Here is a 22,419-nt window from a genome sequence, read left to right on the forward strand (position 1 = left end):
CTAGTAGACCACCTTTATATATACTTGTGGGACAATGTATATTACATTTTTTTTCTTTATTTTTTTAACCTTCTTACTTCATAATCTTTGTAATCCATATAATGTAACTGAACAACTGATCAGTGGTAAATAGATAAATTAGGATAGGCCCATGCTAGGCTTACTCCCCTGACCTGCTACCCATATAATAACATTAGGATCGGCCCATTCTAGGCTAATGCCCCTGAGCTGCCACCCACATATAAAGGTATCGAGATCATCCCATGCTAGGATTATGCCTTTGAGCTGCCACTCATTTTACAAATTTATGTTACTTAGTTTATTTAGCCTTTAAGATTGTTACTTTGGTGGTCATAATATTATGGTACCTTGAAACAATAATCTACCAACAAGAGACATACAAATGGGAACTTAATGTAACAACAATGAGGTAGGGAGTTGTTGGCACACAAATGAAGTGTTTAGTAACTGAAAATCACCTGGGTCTTATTTGAGTAAACGAAGAACTTTGGAAATTTCCTAGTGAAAATAGATGTGCAGGTTCAATATTAAGCATATATTGAGGTGTTTTAACATATTAAAGAGTGGGAATAAGGTCATTGGCTAGATGGAAAGTAATGTACTACTATTATGTATCACTTGTTATAGGATAACCATGGAAGCTTACTTGATGGAACAAATGTCCAATTTCATGCCAAAGATTGCAAAATAGAGTATGCCTTACATACCTGGTTATATAACTCCAAAACTAACCCAACTTGACTTCCCTTCTTTTAGATTACTTATCTATAATAGAATATATGGTAAACTAGTATTAGCAACCAATCAACACATTTGGGCTACTTAACTTCACCAAAACTATAACTGGACAGTAACCACTTAATCTATCAATCAAGGGTGTTATTTTAACCCCATTCTCCTCCAATTACTCCCACATACAATACATGTTCTTATAAGATTCACTGAAACCACCTCACTTTCATTACACCCTCCAAATAATATGTAAAATAGATTGGGCAGTAAACACGTGCAATAATTAGTTCGGTGGTGTACCGCCATATCTTTTTTATATTTCAATTCAAACTAGTCACACCTTTCTCCAACATTAACCTGACAGCCATAACATATACATACAAAATAATCCACAAAAAATTCCTAAATCTCTTTTATTGTAGTAATCAATTATTGAACTTATCATCCCTTGAGTTCTCAATAACAATACTCCATAATTCTTTCCCAAATTCCTACATAAGGAGAACATTATGGATAGTCACCTTACCTTAATTCTGCAACTTTTTCTTCTAATTTCAACTCTTCAAGATCTTTAAATTTTACTTTCCTTCACACTTTAAATCAAAGAAGAAAATAAATCTCTTAATAACAAAGAAAAAAATAAACAAGTAGCTTGTTCCATATTCTACCATGAATCAATAATTAATCACTTATATCATGTTTTCCTAATCTTTCTTGAGATGATTAAAATAAACCATAAGTGTTTTCACTTACCTTTTATTGTAAAGGTTGGGGCTTCTTCAAGAACCCTAGAAAGGAAAATAAGACTACTTCTTGTTGTTTAAAAGAAAGTAGAGAGAATTTGTGAAGAAACCCTTTCTTGTGATTTAAGAATGAGGGAAAATGGCCAGCAATGTGGCCTTATAAAGTCTCTAATTTTGTCCATCCACTTAGCTGATTTTGGACTACAAATTTATTCAAATTTGTCCAAGTAGGTGATATATCTACTTAAGGAGTTCAAGCAGCTCAAAATGTCAAATTAGGTGATGCACCTACTTGCTTAATTTCTTTGTTGTGCTCAATTATATTTGGGCCTTGGCAGATTTTAGCATTGGGCCTTGTCTCCAATTTTCTTCTTCTTTTACTTAATTTAGGCCCCAAATAAGTATACTAATAAAGGCCCAAATTTGATTCCTGGACTTGGTCCATTAAATTGGCTCATATAACCCAAGTAGGTGACTCACCTACTAGCTTAATTAAGTCAAACAAGAACCTCTATATTTCATTCCATTTTTAGCTCCTAATAACCTTAATCTAACTTACAACTTGTACACATATGGTCACTTTAAAATTTAGATTCAAATACCAACTTACAATTCTAAGTTAAATAGTTGTATTGATGTTAAGTTGATCGTGTCACATAAAAAGGTACAGTCAGCATCTAGAATTCCATCTATACCCTTAATATTTGCATAATAAATCTCATCCATTACCTACCACAAGGCTATACCAAGTTACATATAAATAGAAAAAGTACATACAATGTAGGGAGGTCGTATATTCTCGTGTTAATAGGTTACAAAAGTGGATCTTGATTGAGAAGCATAAGTTAAGGTCTATAGTTCATCCTAGATTGACGAAGATGTACCTAATTTGGAAGAGATCTATTGGTGTAATAACATAAAGAAAGATGTGGTGAAATGTATGGTTTGTCAGCAAGTGAAGGTTAAGTATTTGAGGCCCTAAGGGATGTCCCAAGAGATTGAATTGTTAATGTGGAAGTAGGAAGTGATCAACATGGATTTTGTTATAGGTCTTCCGTGGTCTTGTAGTCAGGTTGATAAGATTTGGTTCATCCTTCATAGGGTGACTAAGTATGCTTATTTATTGCTAATGAAGACTAATTTTTTGGCAGAGGATTATGCAAAGTTTTTCATTTAAAAATTTTCAAGTTTCATGGTGCACCTATTTCTATTATATTTGATCATGGTACACAGTTCTTGACCCACTTTTGGCATTCTTTATAGTGAGTTTTAGGACTAAGGTAAACCTTAGTACCATTTTCCACCCTAATATAGATGGATAAGTGGAGAGGACTATTTATACATTTAAAGATATGTTAAGGTCTTGTGTGATTGACTTTGGTGGTAGTTGGGTTGACCGTTTTTCTCATATTGAGTTTGCATATAATAACTATTATCATTCTATGATACAAAGGGCACCGTTAGAGGCCTTGTATGGCAAAATATGTCATTCTCCTATTGGGTGGTTCAAAGTTGGTGAGAACAGATTGTTATCCCTGATTGATTCATCAGGATATAAAGAAGGTAAAGGTGATTGGGGATAATCTTAAGACCACCCAAAGTCACCAAAAATCCTATGCAAATATATAGTAAAGAGAGTTAGAGTTTGATGTTAGTAAATGGGTATTCTTGATGGTGTCTCCCATGAAGAGAGTGATGCATTTTGGAAAGAAAGAAAAGCTCGATCCTCAATATATTGTCGCTTACTTGATTTTAAGAAGAGTGGGCAATGTGACCTATGATTTTAAATTTCCTTCTAGTATGGGTTCCATTCATTTAGTCTTTTATGTATCGATGTTGAAGAATTATGTGGGTGATCCATCCTTGATTATTCCCTTGGAAAGTGTGGGTGTTTTGGATTTTTTGTCTTATAAGGAAGTCCCACTGGAAATCTTGGACCGAAAAGTCCATCAGTTGCGGGCCAAGGAAATGGCTTTAGTAAAAGTCCTTTTGAGGTATCACAAGGTGAAAGAAGCGAATTGGGAAGCTAAAGAGGATATAAAGTCCAAATACCCATTTTTGTTTCCCTCTTTGGATAATCGTGCATAAGGTATGTCTTTTCCTGGACATCTTTGTTTACTAACTTTGTTGAATAAAATTATGGTTTCCTTAATATCTTTGTTTTTTATCTTTGATATAGGTAAGTGTATTTGTGTTTTGCCTAAAAAACCATGCAAATGAATGCCTTGAATCATCATTAGGAGACGTAGGATCCTAAAGGTGTAGAATAGAACACCCTAGATTTTGGTCCTTAAAAATTTCCTGAGCTTTAATCTCACTGAACAACCTACGACTCATCTTACAAGTCGTAAGGTCTCCATACAAGTCATAAGGGCCAATCATAGCCTGAATAGTGTGCTATCCTAAAGTTTTTATTATGATAGTGATAGGGGGTCACGAGTCGTAGTAACTCTATACGAGTCGTAGTAACTCTATATGAGTCACAAGGTGCTAAACATAGGGTGGCTAGTATGTTACCCATATGGTTTTGTCTTGGTTATAAATTATATCTTATGAGCCGTAAGGTCACTTGACAGGTCATATGGTCCGAGTTGCAAGGTCAATAGTGTAGATACCTTACGTTTCTGCCTTGACTACGACTCGTGGTGATGAGTCATAATGTATCCTCAAGAGTCATATAGTGACTTGTAGTCACTAGCGATATTTTTTCAGCTATTAATTAGGGGAACTTTGGACATTTCTTTTTTTCCTAATAATAACCCACGATTTAAAACCCTATTGGGGACGCCATTATCATTCACAACAAAAATCATAACAATTCTCAAGGCTCTCTCAAATTCTCTCAAGCAAAAACACTTGGGGTTTCTCAAAGTTGGAAATTAGAGCTTCCAAGGGTGATTCCTTCTTCAAATTTCTAAGGATTACGGCATATTACTCTTCCCCAAATCTTATTTTATGAAAAGCATATGTTTAAATGGTTGGTTTATATAGATTTAAAGGTGGGTTTTGATATGGGTTTAGGATTATTGAATGGTTGATCCTTGAATTGTTTTCCCATGGTTTTTATTAGTTATTTATGCTTTGAATTGAATATTCTTGAACTAATGGGGTGCATGGGTGTGGGAATTGGAATAAGGGTCGAGGTATTCCCCCAAATTGATGTTTTAAACTTGAAATTGGTTTTGAATAACTATTTTTCCTCAACCCACTTGTGAAAATGACTTTGAATTATGGAATTTTCTTTTTGTTTTACTCACCTATATTGTTGCATTGTATAAATTGTTAAACAATGAACATGGTTTTTGAAAGCCTTGTTGGCTATGTTTTGATTTAATGAACAAAGGTGGTTGAGGCATTTCTCTAAGTTAATGGAATTTTTATGGCAAAATTATGAGTTTGCAAGTGAAAGACTATGACGATACCTGTGGTATGACTTATTGTATAATTCCTAGGTTAATAAATGGGTTATGTGAAACTTGTTTTAATTTTACTTAATGGGTGTTATGTAGCTAAGTCGTAAAGGTGTGGGTCTCGAATGACTTGTACTGGAAACTCATATTTGCTGACATGGGGGTTGGTCTTAATGATGGTGTGCTTGATTCACACTATTGAATATTTGTATAAATGATTGATATGGAGTCAAGGCATTTCTTGGTCTTCCTTGATACCTTCAGTTCATGCGGCTAACTCACACTATCCCTTTCATAAGGAGTAGCTAAACCCATATAGCAGGTGGGTGCCAATTTATGAAGGTTGAGCTACATTGTTCAAGATAACATTTTACTTTAAGTTAAACCTTTTTCTCTATCCCTAAGTGTTTTTCATATGTGTATATGATGTGGTGCATATGTTTCTGAATTTGATTTGATTTGATATTATTTTTTCCCCCATCCCTGAGTTACATACTAGTGTTCACCCTACTAACCGTCTACAGATGATGTATCCCCATGCGATGCAGGGTCTGAAGGCACTTCTACTTTTCCTATGCAGTGATAAGTGATTCTAGAGTTGTTTGGGTGTTAGCTTGAAGTGATGAGCCTCTTTTTGGAAGGCCCATTGCTTCTTGGTTTAGTATGTCATAGACTATTTCCTTTGGACTAATTTTGGCTATCGTCGGGGGAATATCCCAACTTAGGTTGATGATTCGTATTGTCTGTTTAGAGGCTTTGTGGATAACTTTGGACTTGGGATCCTTTTTTTAATACCTAGATGTTTTGAGATTATTTCTTTTTATCATATAATCTGTTCAGAATTCAGTCGCTGCTAGATGTACTATGATTTTTTGTCTAGGGAAGGGGATAGTATCCGGTACTTGGTGGACTTGAGATACCCATCACGACCAGGCCTTGGTTTGGGTCATGACACTTCTTGTCTTTCTTCTCATTCTTACTTAGTTTTACTTCTATATTTCTTACTAGTCCATTACTAGCTATTTTAGACTATGAGTTGGTGTACCTACTAGTAGGTTATGATATGTGCTATCACAGCCTAAGAAATCAAGTCGTGACTATTTGGTATAAGATCCTAGGTTCACCAATTTATTGGTACAAGAGAAAACTGCCTAGTAGAGTCCTGCAGATCAGTATGATGATATTCCTATCCTATATTTGTGAGGCTATAGTTATTCTTAAGAGATTCCATTTGTTGATTCTTCTTTGTCTTGACTTCTATGAACTTCTAAGTGCTTTTTTGAATCCACTCCTTCTCAGATGGATAACATAATATTAGCGATAGACACGGATAGGACTTTTGCATGTGTTACCATAGTATCAGTTAAAAGTCATACCAAGGAATCAGAGCTTTGTATTCTACATATTCAACATCAGCCAGAGGGTTGAGGCCTACCTAGGCTTTGATAGAGTTTGTGATTGTCTCAACTTTTTAGGATACCATGTTAGGGATTCTACGTCTTTTCATGGATAATTTATAGCCAGATATGGTGTTTGGTATATTTACTTGTTCTCAGGACAAAGTTGAGTTTGTTTGTATTCAACAGGGCTTCTTATTAATTTCAAAGTCTGAGCTAGGATTTCTCAAGTTGGATAGGCACAATTCTATATTATATCCTATGGAGGAAGAGAGAGTGTGTGGGCTTATAAGGGGACTATTATTACCACACTATTTGGCATTGATGCATTTGACATAAGTTTAATTTACTTTCCTTCAGGTCTTGATCATGTAAGGTATACTTAAAGAGCATGTCATGAGACATATAAAGGTGGCAGTAAGAGGACTTGTTAGTAGTTTAGTGTTAATGGTATTTCATTTGAAGGTAAGGGCCCTTCTAGTAAAGGTCAGCATTATTTGTAGCCCATCAGGTCGATTCAAGTAGCACCTCATATTCTAGGTGACTTTTAGAAAGGTTATGGTATTTATAGTGAATGAATTTCTAGTCAGGTATTAAATGGTTCTTAGTCTAGGTCTTTAGATCATGTTGGCCATTCTAGGAAATCAAGTACCTTTCATTAGAAAGTTTGAGGACATATTATAAATATATAGATTTGGTCACTGGTATAGGGATTGCCCCAGGCATGAGTTCGCTATCCAATCAAGTTTAGCTTATGTTTCTCACTAGATTAGGGCTTCAAGGAGTTTGTTACAATTGTAGGAAGACTGGTCATTATTTCAGAATGTGTCCTCAACATGGGATTGTTGAGTAGTTATTATAGCCAGATCAGTCTCTAAGAGATGTGGCCCCTTAGGTCAAAGGTGATTCCATTGGTATTTAGTTGGTCATTCAGATACTTAGCTTTAGGTTAGATACATTCAAATTTGTACATATTAAGGTAGACCCTACCATACCTTTAGATTCCATCATTATAGGTGCAACTTTAATTTGCTATCTTTTAGTTTTTCTTTGAGTTGAGTTAGGGTTTTCATACCTGTTGGTGTTCACATGCCTTGATGTTACTCTATTGACTGTTATATGCCTTTGTGTAGACTCATGCATTTATGACTACCTCATAGATATTTTTTATTGATAGTGGATTGAGTGGATTGGTGCGGTAGTTTTCCTTGGAGTATAGCACTTACGTAAATCCCATTTTCCTTAGCGTCTTGACCTTGTTGTGATCTTAGAGTAGTACTTATTATTTTTCATTTTGTGCCACCTACACTTTACATTGATGTTATTTTTGTTACTCTTATTACTTTGATTGTTTTTTATTATTACTTGACAAGAAGCTAGACTAACGTTGGTTATGATTCTAGACCTTTTGTGTCAAAATCTTAGTTGGTTAGTTTTCCCTTTTATTAGTAAAGTAAGTTCAGTCGCTAAGTGGATTATAAGAGTAAAGGTCTATATATCCTCCTATGGTTCTATTGTGATTCTAGAGTTGTCAATCTATTTCTATAGGATATTCCTAAGGTTGGTAATTGAGGGTTGTCATTTTAGATTGGGTTGTTCATCATGTGGTAGTAGTATTGATCGTGGTGTTGATGTTGAGGTTGGTGCTTCTACCTTTCTACGATTGATTCATGATCTAGTAAGGTTAGATTAAATGGGTAAATTTGGTAGTTCTCATTTTTGGGAACTTTTGGCCTAGTGTGACTTTATGGAATGCTTCTGCTTGGTGATATGTTCTTGTGTATTATTTGTTGGTAACCAAAGTGGGTGTCTTTTGGGAGAAATTGTTTGACAACATGTATTGATTTTTGGTTTGACTAGATTTTAGTTATGATTTTATTTCTAGGTTGCTTGATATTTGGCTATCATTAGTACTCTTTGTAACCCTGGCGAGTTCTTGGTTATGCCTTGATATGTTATATCCCTCAGTAGATATGGATTTGATCCCTCATATCTTTAGCTTGTGCTTTTTCCTCCGTTGCAATTATGTTCTTTGGCAATAATTTAGTTTTCGCCTTTGCAAGAATGATACGACCTGAGATTACCCTCTAGTCGTAACAAGGTTCTTAAAGTCACAAGTGACCCTAGCCCTAAGCTAACCCATGGCCTGGCATGACACTAAGAATTCTAAAAATAATTGAAAACTCACTGATGCTAAAATCATAAATCTAAATAATAGGTTAGGAAAATAAGCCCTAAATTACAATATCTAAACAACTTTTAAAATTTGAAATCATAATATATCTAACTTTCCAAAGAACATAATTTGAAATCATAATATATCTAACTAGTATCTATATTTATTCTCGAATAATGAAGACTCACCAATCGTACTGATGCTGATATGGTAGGAGATCTTACTAAGTGTGATTCGGATGTTGAGCATCAGAACCTATATTATAAGACAATATAGTGCAAGAAAATGTATGTGATCAGTATTTTAAATGTATCAAATATGCGATATAGGAAATAACAGATAATAACATAAAGCATGTAACATGGTAAATTGATGTAAGACAAAGTAATGGACATGTATTGTATGATAAATTGAATAACTGAACACAAGGTCATGCAAGAATCTAATCTAAATTATGTGTTGTGGACTGTGGAAGCTACTAATAACCGATATATCTCTATATGAGCTAATTGAGGTCTAATCTGTAACCCCAACTTGAAGTGTTTTTAGTACCTTACCAAGGGTAGGAATAATGACTGATGTGGATCCACTAAATGGATGCCTAAAAAGACTAAGATATTAGGCATGGTATGACAGGTGACACTTTTGAACCTATGATGGTGTTGTAGTTCTGGACTTAGGGGCTTCTACTAAAGGTCTCAGCCTAAACTGACTGGTAAGCCTTTATCCTTACATCTACTCGGTGCCAAGTACTACCTCCAACTCAATGACACTGACAACTGAAATAATCAATGATATAATAAATTAAAGATTGAAAAATAAATGCACTATCTGAAAGTATGCTAAAACATATAAGCTAGGGATTTAACACTTATATGCATGAATTCTAGGTCATCGAGTGTTCATAACCCATAGTATCTGAAGAATGCAACTATTATGCCAGTTACATAATTTGAGTGAAATTAAAGAATTTAATGACTCAAGTTCAAAATAATGGATTTCAGAATATAATTAGGATTTATGATCATAGACAGGTAATGACACTAAAATTCATTGTAAAATATGGGTCACAACTCAATAATACCAAGGGACTGAGATATCAAGAAATTTGACAATATCCATGACCCCTAAATTGTGAAAAAGGAATTGAATTGAATAGTTGGGTTAACCTTGGTACTCAATGGGTCAAAGAAAATTCATTGATGAAATCCCACATATCTGGAGATAAAAATCCTGAAGATGTCTTTAAAATAAAAAGCCTGAAGAAGATGAACCCTAGTTCTACCTTGGGGAAAAAAATCACTAAGTGTCGAATGTTTTTTCGAGTAATGAAGGCTTTGGGTAATATGAACCTTAATAATCAGACTTTAAATAATTTAAATGAAGTAGTTTTGATGGTAAAAGAATGGGAAAAGATTGATGTGCCCCTTTTAAATTCGTAACTAAAAGTTGCTGGAAGGGACGTTCGCGACCTTTCCACAATCGTGGGACCAACTTATAAATCTCAGATTACATCCTTGAATAGATGTAGTGGACAATTTCAATATATTCTACCAAACAAAGAGTCTAGATTGAATCCTTACAGAACAATATGAGTGGTGATTGAGTAATATCGATATAAAAGTAACTTTCTAATTTCAAACCTACGATACAAGTATTATGGGGGTTTGTTTGAACGTCTTGAAAAAACTTCACAATTTCGTTGTTGTGAGAGTAAAATTTCCAAGATATAAATACATAGAAGTTAGTCATGTGTTGATGGACCTTGGGGTTATGCCTTACTAGGTGTTGGTATATGTATGAGTATTTGATTATTTATCCAAATTTAGCTAGAAGTCATGGGTAGGCTATATCTAGAAATTTTGGTGTTAATTTATCAATAAAACACCAAATATAACAAATATGTTCTATCGAACACCTCATAAGTGTACTAGTTTCACCAATCTTTGACATCAATTAAAATCCTTATGTCTAAGAGATTTTATTAAATGAACTAATTCAAGTTATTATTTACATCCATTCCTCACCCATCTCACCTCTATCAAGGATGATATGGGTTATAAAGTGATTGGGATTTTACAACCCCTAATTCTTAGTTAAAACATTGTATGAATAAAACCCCATATAAAATATATAATTAGGAAGACAAATAAACAAAACCCATGCACTAATCATAACCTATTCAAACATAATCCAAGATGAAGAACTAGCTACTCATAGAGAGAGATAGTAAAGATATACCCAAATTTTCATCAAATTAATCCATAGAAAATAAAGAGAATGCTAAATACAAGATTTAGTTTTAATAAATCATATATGAAAACCACCAATTCTTCGCTTGAGAGTGACTCTAATCTCTTCTTAACTCAAAAGTAGTACAATAATATTCAATGATTCTGGAAATGAGCTGAAAATCCCCTTTTGACCCCAATTAACTTTTTCCACATATCACAAAAATTCCACCATACTCTTCTCTTCTTAAGAATGTCCATAGAAGATTCATAGTAGATTTGGCATAGATGTAGTGCACCCTGGGTGCAGATGGGCCTATTTTTGTATTTTAGCTATCTGCTTATGCGGTTGGCCTCCCAGCATGTCCATATGATCTTTAGAGATCTTTTTCTTTCATAAATGACCTTCCATTGACTTGAATGACTTTCTCATCTTCATTTTCAACCTTTATGTAATAACTTGACTTTTGGTGATTTTTGTGAAATATTTATTTCTATGTGATTTGACCATTTTACCCCTCCCCATGGTTGCATTGTGGTATTTCTGGGGTGTGACGATGATTTCCATGGTTCTTAATGCTTTTTGGTGTCGTTTATGCAAGATTATGGTTTTTGATCGTCTTAAAGTCTTACTACCTAACTTTGGTTGGCATCTTTTGATTTGTGCATCGAATAGAAAAACGGACTATGCTAGTAAATTAAGAACGTCGATTTTAGGTTGGTAACATGGTTGATATGGATTTATGGATTTTATATCTTATTTTGACCCTCCATTTGGAAAATTATGAAATTGGGTTTCGACGATCAATTTTTTGAAAATGACATTTTAAAAAAAATCTAATATCATTATTGAGTCTGAAGCATTGAATTTAGTAGGATAGCATAGTTCGTTTGAATACTTAGGATATTGGATGAATCCCACCACTCAGCTGATGCACTTGTGTAAGTGATGCTTTGGTCACTTAAGCAACTTGGACTGCCAGTCTATGTCGCCTAAGCGACACCAGGATTGCTTAAGCGACAACTGGTTAAGTGATGGCCTGGTCTCTTAAGCGACACTGGTATGCAGACGTTTTTTGCTTAAGCAATAGCCATGCCTCATATGCGATAAGGCATGTTTCTCTTAAGCGATGCCTGGTCACTTAGGATAGCTGCCTAAGTGACCTGGTAGTTGCTTAGTCGATGCCTAGGTAGTTTACTTTCCCTTTTTCAAAATTTTTACACCATTTTTGAGACTTAAAACTTGGGGTTTGATTTTTTTAGTATTTTCTTCCATTTTTAAGCTTAGGTAAGATCCAAATCTCTATTACAATTACTTTTCTTCAACTTTATCATTTAAATCTTGTTTAAACTCATATTTAAAGGTGAAATTTGAGGATTTTGGCCTGGGAGGCCCAAATTATGATTTCTTTGATTCAAAGCTGAATTTCACTTAGGCTTTCTCCTACGATTTCCTTTAATCTTAGGAAGAATGTTTTTGGACAAAATTCCAGTTTTGCACTTCTTTTTTTAGGAGAACGGACCTTACTCGGGGCTTTTACCTCCGGTAGCGATCATTGGTTGAGCCACACACCCCGAGCCTTATCATAAATAAAATAAACAAAAGTACAAGGAGGGGTACATAGACCTTACCTCCGATCCTATGATGGTTCAAAGTCAACTAGCCTACTAAGGCTGATCGATTTATCCCCGATACAAAAAATGAAACCTAGATCTAATCACCTAAAAGAGAGGACTCTTCTCAGTATAATAAAATCTAGGAAATTGTAAATAAGGGAGACTCTCCCCTTACAAAGTACGAAGAAAATAAAAATAAACACTAAAATACTTCATAAAAGCTATATCTAACACGAATAGCATAGATGAAGAAGCTGAGATGACATTAACGAAGCAAACATGTACCAGAAGATTCAACTCCATCTAGGGTGGTTTCTTAATTTGCTTCAACTTTCTTCTTCTGAACTGTGGCATTCCAAGCTTATCCATCTTGAATATCCTCTTACTTCTTCCGGTAAGTGATAATGATAAAAAAAACTAATAAATATTATCAAGATTGTGACTATGCTTAGATAATACATCTGCAACATAATTAGCTTCCCTGTAGACATCTCTACAAGAAAACTCTCTAAAATATTGCATATGTTCTGAAGAAGAGAAATGTCTTCTTGGACATTACACGGAGGTTTGGTGTTATGCACTAGCCATTTGGTAAGAAGTTCAGAATCTACTTTAAGAATAACCCTAATGTACCTATTATGAATGCACCAAGTAAGTCTACAAATTGCTGCTTGAACTTCTGCTTGATTATTTGTTCCAATCCCCAAAGGACTGGCAAGGGCATAGATGAAATTGCCTCTATAATCTCTAAGAACCCCACCTACACCTACGTTACTTGGATTCTCTAGAGCGTTTCCATATGTATTAAGATTAACCCAAGTTGTTGGGGATTTATTCCAACAAACTTTAGTTAACTTTATCTCATGCTTGCAATTTTCAACCATGGAAATCAAATCTGTTCATCTAACCGGCCATTTGATTTAAGGAAAAATAGTAATAAGAAGATGAGTTATATCCTTGGAGATGGAAAACATAGCTCTCAAAGTGTTGAACTACTTGTTACCATACTTCTTAGCACATCTATTCTTCCATAGATTCCAAAAATAAATATGGGTTTAGCCTACATAATAAGCTTGTGGACCTCATTCTTATACTAAAAAAATCACCTCTCATCAGAAAGTTTTTCAAAGAGATAGAGCTATGCTGAATGCTCACAGAATTGAAAAATCTCTTCCAGATATGTTTAGCAAAATTCCCGAACATAAAAATATGATCGATCGTATCAAGTCCTAGTATTTAACAAGAAGAATAGTTTGCAGGTTCCGAACCAAAAGAAGTAATCTTTTCATTAGTAGGAAGCTTATCTCTAAGAGCTCTCCAAAGAAGAAAAGAAATTTTGAAAGGGATATGTTTATGCCAAGTAAAAGAATCAGACATAGCTTTGTTCTTTTTTTGCCTTACCAGATCCCAAGCAGAAGAACAAGTAAAGTCTCCACTAGCATTTGGTTTCTATATAGGTTGATCCAAAATCCCTTCTTGAAACTGAAAATGAGTGTTAAGAATCCTGGGAACCAGGAAAGGAAGAGCAATCTGTCCCACCATGTCTTCATTCCAGTTTCCATCAATTAAAAATTCAAAAATTTTAATATTGTTAGGTCTTGTATCAGTGATTCTGTGATCAGCTAGTAGACCAACTCCTAACCAATCATCCTACCAAAAACAACATGTTCCCGAGAGAATAATTCATTTGATATGAGTCTCAACATCAATCTTGTTTCTTATAATGTGTTTCCAAACCAAATACTGACCTGTATCCCATATTTTGATAACTGGGTTAGCTCTTTGACAATATTTTACCCTTAAAAAGTGACCCCAAAGAGTGTTCCTAGTTCTAAAAATCCACCACTATTTATATTGCAATAAGAGGCACACATCGGATAATAATCTCACACCAATACCTCCTTCATCATATAGATAACTAAGAGTTTCCCAATATGCCTAATGGTATTTTTTATTCTCTTTATCCCAACCCCAAAAGAAATTAGTTGTGAGAGCTTTGATCTATTTGAGAGTTGTCTTATTAGGAGAGATGGCGGAAAGTATATGAATAGGAAGGACTGCAGAACAAACTTAATCAATGTAGCTTTTTTTCCAAAACTCAGAATTCTAGCTTTCTAACCTCTGATTTTAGCAAAAACTTTAGTCACCATTATAGAGAAACAAATAACCCTCTGACCACCTATATAAAGAGGGCATCCCATATAGATAATGGGACTATCCTTCTGAGAAAATCCGATGATCACCTTGATCGAATCAATGGTAGCTTGAGGCATCTTGTTAGGAACCATAAAATGGCTTTTATCTTTGTTGATAAGATGCTATGATACCTTTTTATAATCATTTAAAAACCCTATGATGAGCTGCAAGGTAGTATCTTTAACAAAATAAAAATGATCACGTCATCCGCAAAACTAGAATGATTAATTTGAGATCCCTTCTTTTCCATGTGAAAACCATGATATAGATAATGATTATGCAGATTGTTGATCATTCTAGACAACACTTTATCTCCTAAATAAATAGAGACGAGGAAAGTGGATCCCCTTATTTGAGCCCTCTAGTAGAATTAAAAACCCATATCTTAACCCATTAACAATCACCAAATACCAGTTGTTGGCCATAATTTGCCAAATCATGTCAATAATCACTTCACCGAATCCCATTCTCCTCAGAACTAGACAAATAAAAGACCAGGAAACTCTGTTGAAGGACTTAGCCATATCAAGCTTAATAATAACACTATCTCCCTCATTAGGTTTCTTGATGTTGTGAATAATCTCTTAAGCTAACATGATGTTTTCTGTAATACTTTTCCCATTTACAAACTCTGATGGTTGTCTGAATGAGATGAGGAAGAATGGGAGCAAGTCTTATTCAAATAATCTTAGAAATAATCTTGTTTGTAAAGTTGCTAAGACTGATGGGTCTAAATTCAGATAGCTTATTAGGATGATCCACTTTTGGGAGTAGAACCAAACAAGCATGAGAAAAATATTTTGGCATATTATGACCACAACAAAAATATTGGACCACATCAAGAAGGTCGGTGCAAATGATATCCCAACAAACTTAAAAAAAATTTCCACTCATACCGTCTGTCCCTTTTATTGAATTAGGACGCATAGAGAAAACTAGGTTCTTGAGTTCCTCCATAGTAGGGATAGCTTGCAAAATCAGGTTTTGTTCTTTAGTAACCATTCTAGGTATACAATTGAGGGCATCTTTATTAATCACTTTCTCTTCCCCTGTAAAAATTTTCTAGAAATGTTCGCATGCTGCATTGGCTATAACTTCATCTCCTTCCAGAAACTCACATTGATCATTACAAATTTTATGAATAAATAATCTCCTCTTTCTACCTCATATAAGAGCATGAAAGTATCTAGATTTTGCATCCCCTTCTTTGAACAACTGAAGTTGAGTTTTTCGCTTTAGAATTAACTCTTCAAGCTTCACGTATCTGATATAAGTAGCATTCAATCCATGTAAAGTGGCTCTATTTTCTTCAGTGTTGTTGATAATTAGTTCCTTTTCAGCAATTCTGATCCTTTCTTCATTCTCTTTAACGTGGCAAAAATATCACCATATTCAGCTTTAGACCAAGTTCTAAAAGTTGAATAAAGTCTCTTCATTTTCATATGGAATCTCCACATAGGATTTCCATCACATTCTCTACTCTAACAGTTTCTAACAGTCTCAGGAAATGAATTATTTTTAATCCAACAATTTAAGAATTTGAAGTATCTAGTGATGTTCTCTTGTCTGACTTTCATTTCAAGAAGTAAGGGTGTGTGATCAGACCCCACAGAAGGTAGATGAGTTTTAAAAAAGAACAGCATGCACTCTAACCACTTATCATTAATAATAGCTCGGTCAAGTCTTCTCCAAATTTTATCATTGAGAGATCTTTAATTACACAAATTTACTTTTGTCCATGAAAACCAATATCCAGAAGACCATATGCCTCTATAATCCTAATAACATCAAACTTTTGTTTATGTTATAAGGTATGCCCCCTAGCTTCTCATTTGGAGCAGTAATCACATTAAAATCACCCATTGTATGCCAAGTAAGATCGATACTAGCAAAATGCAGTAACTTGTCCCATAAAGGTCTTCTTAAATAATCTCTACATTTGGCATACATGAATGTCATAATAAAAGTAAAAAGATGTTCCACATGTTTGATTTCACATATAATCTGTTGGTTATTAGATTCCAAGACTCTACAACTAACATCTTGAGTCCAAAAGATCGAAATTTTTCCATTGGGATTACAAGTTGCTTCATTCATCTTAAGATGTATTTTACAAATATTGAGCTGGAAGTTGTCTGTAAAAGGCTCAAGAATTGCAATTATAGACAACTTATGAACTTTAGAGAGATTTTGAATTCTTTCCAGAGCACCTTTGGTATGAATACTTCTAGCATTCCAAATAATAGCACTTATTATTGTAAACTTTGGCTTTGAGATCTAGTAAGTCTTCTGGCTTGATTGACCGACTTACTAACAGTAGTAGTAGTAGTAGCTTGTTTGGTAGTTGGGACTTTCTTTTTATGACTTCTTGGAGAAAGGCCTTGATTGTCAGTAGCTTGTTGAACCTCTTTATAAAAAATCAGCATCTATAGCAGATTCGGAAGCTTTGATAAAATGTTCACTAGTTTCATCATCGTCTTCCTCATCCCCAATATATTTAGTATCCTATTTAGACTTATCTTCAGAATGTATACTCTATAATCATCTTCAATTTCCATGGATAGTACAGGAACTGAATTGAGAGTTCAATCTCTGGCTGGACTTTCATACGATATAGGCGGAATGTCAAGACTAGCTTGTTGTAGCACCAACACAAACTTTTTTTGACCCAAATTATCTGTTTGAACAAGTTCTGAATGCTGAACATTCATTATTGTATCTAAACCTTTATCAATCAAACCAGTTACTACCTTTGAAGTGACATTTAATTTAGTACCTTGTTGTTTCTTCATAGTGGTAGCAAGAGTATTGGAGTTTAACCCCCTACCGTTGGACACCCCATTCTGCAAATTAGTTGTCTTCTCCTAACCTCCATCCTCACCCCCATTAACTTCAACAGCAGTCCTAGCAAAAGCAGTAAAATTATTGGGATGGGATTCATAGAGTATTAAGTTAATTACTAAGGTCCTTTAAGGACATATGTCGCACTTGAAGTATTTTTGGTTCTAGCCTCCTCAACACTTTGATCCTTAGCTTTATCTCTAGTTTTTTCTGCACTTTTTTCAGCCACATTTTTTTGTTTTCTACTTTCCTGATTGCTGCTTTTACTTTTAGGACTTTTAGGGATGGGATTATCATGAGTAATAGTAATATCATGGGGTCGTGGTTGTTGATTCTGGACTCCAAAATCAGTATCACATTCTTTGGTATCTTTGCTATTAAACTTTAAATTAAAGTGAGAATGCATACCTGTTGGATGTTGTTGGTGGCTTTGTTGATTTGCTTCATCATTTTGAGGTGATCCCGGACTGAATACCTGTTGTTTATTGCCCCTATTCACATGATTTTGTTGTTGTTTCTATTTCTGATTTGCTTGGGTATTTTTCCTATGTCTTCTCTTTTGAACTTGCCACTGATTTAGAGCTTGAACTTCATTATGTTCCTAAAGCTGATCACTTTCTTTTGAACTTGCAGGTGATGAATTTTCAGCTTCAATTATTTGTCTATTTTTGTTGTTACCATCATTTTGCAGGTGAGTACTTCCATCTTCCTATTTCTAATGTAATCCTGGTTGCATGCTATAAAACTGCTGATTTTGCACTTGTTCATTATTTTTGTTTCCAGTGTTACCATGCATCTGATCAGAATATTGTTTTTCTGCCTCTTCCAACTATTTTTTCCTTTTTGTTTCATTATCTCTTTTTTTCACAGGACATATCATAGGAGTGTGACCTTGGTATATACAATATGAACAATAATCAGGTACATCTTCATACTAAATATTCGACCATCTACCTTACCATTTTTACCATACCTAAGCCAGACATAAGAAGGTCTATGTTTTGTAAGATCCACCTGAAGTTTAACCTTAGCCATACTACCTCTCATCTTCGTATAAGTTACTAGATCCAAAAATAATGCTTTACAAATCAGAGATAATAAGGGAGCGATAACTTCCATGCAATAACAATGCCATGGCAATTCTGGCAGGACAGCCCAAATAGGTACCAAAGGTGTTTCAACTTTAGGTACAAAGGTAGGTGTCCATAATTGTAGTCTCACCATTTGTCCTTGAATATACTTTTTTCTTTCGACCACACAATAGAATGATTGTACTCATTGTCCATATCAATGTAAAGATGCCTAGCATTAAAATAAGACAACCTTACACCGCACCTAAGCTTTGTCTGCAAAATAAAATATTTTCGAATAATCTCTATTTTAGGTATAGTGTTAGAAAACTTACCAATCAATGTGTATTTGTACCTTTCTTCTAACTTGTTGGTAAAATCCTCAGGTTTAAACACCACAGCTAGCAGCCTCTTTTTGGTCATAATTTCGAGAGGAGTGATATCAATAATCATCACTTTCATGGCTTCTTGAGCCCTCAACTTTGTCACCAATGCATGAGAAACAACTGGGGCATTAGGACCCAAAATTTTATTGCTCCATATATTAGTCGGAGGTTGGTTTCTATCATCAGCCTTTCGATGCACCTCCTTCTCCTCAAGCTTACCAGATTGATCAACTTTAGGACTATTTCTGTCAACATTTCCAATATCGACCTCATTTGCTACTGTGAGCTCATTCACTTTATGATTCATATGAGTAGACTTAGCAAAATTGTTGGAAACTTCCATAGGTTTACTGTTAGGAACATATGGTTTAGAAGCAATTTTTTGAACATTTTCAAAATTTTTCTGCATATTCTTGTCCTTACCACCTTTAGCAATATTATGAATTTGATTACTCATCTTAATAGCTGCAACCTTACCAGATGTAGTATCTTTAGAATTCACCAAACTAAAACAATTTTGGTCGTGGAATTCAGCAACATCAGCATGTTTTTTTCTTTGAGGTCATCATGTTTAACCATAGTAACATTGTTCGAATCAGTAGAAAAATTGGAATTGATGGAATTGATAGACTCACCAGAACAATCTTTCAAACTAGAGCTAATAGCACCATTATCAGAATTATCATGGTCTGAAAGTTCAGAATCTTCATTTTGCAAATCATAAACAGTAGCATCATTTTCCAAAATCGTAGAATTTAGCTTGGTTGATCCTTTGTGATAATTTGATGGGGCTTTTTTAGAAATCACCATCTCCATATCATTTATAGTTGATTTTCCTTGACCAATTGGATTTGCGATCGCCGTATCACCATTTTCAGCCAAAATAGGTGGTACAGAGGTGTCAAAATTATAATTTATTGATGTAGGATCAATTTGAGAAGGGGCTTTCAGCATATCTTCACTCGAAATACCCAATTGCAGCTTTTCTTATCATGATTTATGAATTTTCTCTGTTAATTTTACATTTGCTTTAAAATTTGAAAAATTAGGGCTTGAAGCCCAAAATTCTAAATTGGAACTGTTATGAACACCACAAATTGGGGCTTTTGAGTTAAAATTGTTCCTTACCTCCCCATCAATAATTTGATATTGAATTTACTCAATTTTGTCAAATAAAATTTGGTCGCCAAAGTTGTGCAATTTTTTGGCAGTCTTAATCGGTACTGTTGGCTCTAATTTTTAGCTATTAGAGGCACTTTGATCTCCTCTAGCCATCTCTATCATTGCATCTGCATCTCTTTTCCCAGAAGTGTCACGATTTTGCATAAAAAACTTTGGCGACTTGGGCGAAACTATCTCTAAATTGGCTTGATCGAATTTTGCAATAGCCACCCGAGAATTTTAACTGGAATTTTAATCCTAGGAGCCGTATGATCTATATTAGTAATTCTAGCACTTGGAATTGCTTCATTATCTTCCAAATTATCATGTGAAAGAATTTTTCTAATTGATTCCCATTGTTCATCAGAAATCGCACTCGAGACCTCTTTAAGTTTTTTTAATTTCTGAACATTGAGAGATGAGATTGTGGAATAATCAATTTGGGGTTTATGTGCAACATCTATGTGAACTTTTTTAGACTGTTCCAGTGGCCGGTGAAGCTCCATCGATGGCTATGAAGCTATTCTGGCAGAAATAGTAACTGAAAATTTCTAGAGAGAAGGGAAAAAATTTTGTAGAGAGAGAAAAACTTCAAGAAAATAAAAAGTGATATGTTTTATTTTGTGCTTCTTTTTTTATAAACCATTTTGACCCTAATTTAAAAGTGGGCAATATGGGTATCTTTGGCTTTATTTTATAGGTAGATTTTGTATTTGTATCTTTTAGATGATTTCAAATTCATTCATAAGGGGAAAGCTCCAAATTTAGGGGTTGTAGGATCGGTTTTGGTATCCGATACAGGTGATGGCTTAACTTTCTTCAGACAGGGTTGAGTAGTTAATAATAATGTAAAAGCATTATATGGGTATGAGTTTGTATCACGAAAAATGTGTTTAGATGATTTATGTGCCTGTGTGGGGGCCTACGTGGATAATATTTTATGGTTTTGAGACATTATTTGTTATGTGTGATCGTGTGAGATTTTTATGTTGTTGGCCTAGTGTTGATATATGTATGTTATATTGTACTCTCTTTTGTGGTTAACAACCTAGATTTTAGGATTTATATAATGTCAATGACTTTTCTTGCATGTTTCATTCGATGGTTTTTGGATTATTTCGGATCTTGGATAATTGGTTAATATACGTGGATATTTGGCTCATATTGTTAGTATATTGGTTGGATATTGGATATTCTCATTTTGGTTGGTTATGAGCATTACATCCTCATATCAGACTCATTCAGGTAACATTGGACCACCGTGGAAATACTGTAAACACTGGCTTTTTCTGACAAAAAATATGACATCGTTAAAAATCCTCTACCAATGTATATGCTAGAGATAAGTTATGGATATTGGCTATATATAGGTTGATGAACCCACCATGGGTCCTTCCTCAGAGCATAGCTTGGTAGGTACGTATGGAGGTTGTGCAACGATCTTGTGCATCACATCATCATCATAATTATATTTGTATTGCATTTCATATATTGTGCTTATTCTGTGATTGTGTTTCTATTCTTGGCTTGATATTTCTTAATTTGTCCTATCCTTATACTTGTATTTGGTGTTTGTGTCTATTTGTTCTTCTTTTCCCTGCCTATAATTATTCTATGTGTATATAGTTGAACTATTAGTAGAGACAATATAGGCTACCATTTGGGACATTTTCTAATTGCAGGTGATGTGCCCATAGTTTGTGTTTATATGCTTCATTTCTTACTTTACTCAGTCGACCTATGATACCTACTAAGTACAAGTGGACCGTACTCATCCCTACTATGCCTTTTTAATGCAGATCTAGGTATGAGTATGCTACACATATAATTGATTCAAGCAGTATTTGGAGTATATTCGAGGTAGTGGACGTCCTATGCTTTAAGAGTTGGCCTACTACCTCTTCCTATTTATTTCATGTCTTATTTAAGATTCAAATATAGATTTTATCCTTTTGGAATATTATTGTATATTTGGCATTCGAGATGTATTTAGTAGTTCTTATAATGTAACACTAGGTTTTTGGGGATTATATGGTATCTTGACTATGTATCTCCATTTTTACTATATATATATTTGTAGTTTAAATCCATTCTAGGAGTTTTTCCTTGATTTTGGTATTGATTCATAATTTTATAATAGTTTGGGTGATAGGCTTACTTTTCAAGGCTTACCACAAAAAGTGCGATCATGAACCTTAGTTTTTGGGTCGTGACAAATTGGTATCGAAGAAGCCAGGATCATTGGTTTCAACAGTGTAAGAACAGGGTGTTTAATAGAGTCTAGAAAATTAGTATATAGATATTTGTATCTATCTTTGAGAGGCTATAATATGTCTTTAAGAAACTTCCCTTATTTTATTCTATATCGTACGGATCTTTCATACCTTGTGTTCTAAGTCATGTATCACTCTTTCCTACACAAACGGTGAGGACTAGAT

General features: G+C 34.4%; 1 protein-coding gene across 3 annotated transcripts; it reads left to right on the top strand.

Annotated features, from left to right (window-relative positions):
- Positions 1-12,348: 12,348 nt before the first annotated feature.
- Positions 12,349-22,071, top strand: LOC107863669. Of its 3 annotated transcripts, none has more exons than XR_001672399.2 (4): positions 12,349-12,721; positions 17,998-18,055; positions 18,235-18,285; positions 21,781-22,071. XR_001672399.2 is itself a non-coding variant. In XM_016709707.2 (3 exons), the coding sequence occupies exons 1-3, from the start codon at positions 12,607-12,609 to the stop codon at positions 21,920-21,922; spliced, it is 315 nt and encodes a 104-aa protein (XP_016565193.1). In that variant the 5' UTR covers positions 12,414-12,606; the 3' UTR covers positions 21,923-22,071. The 3 variants fall into 3 exon arrangements, 1 of the variants encoding a protein (XP_016565193.1); XR_001672400.2 differs by lacking the exon at positions 21,781-22,071 and adding an exon at positions 18,821-21,756 and having other exon boundaries at positions 12,409-12,721; XM_016709707.2 differs by lacking the exon at positions 18,235-18,285 and having other exon boundaries at positions 12,414-12,721.
- Positions 22,072-22,419: the final 348 nt, after the last annotated feature.

Source organism: Capsicum annuum, chromosome 3 (assembly GCF_002878395.1).
Source record: "Capsicum annuum cultivar UCD-10X-F1 chromosome 3, UCD10Xv1.1, whole genome shotgun sequence".
In the NCBI taxonomy this organism is placed as follows: Eukaryota; Viridiplantae; Streptophyta; class Magnoliopsida; order Solanales; family Solanaceae; genus Capsicum; species Capsicum annuum.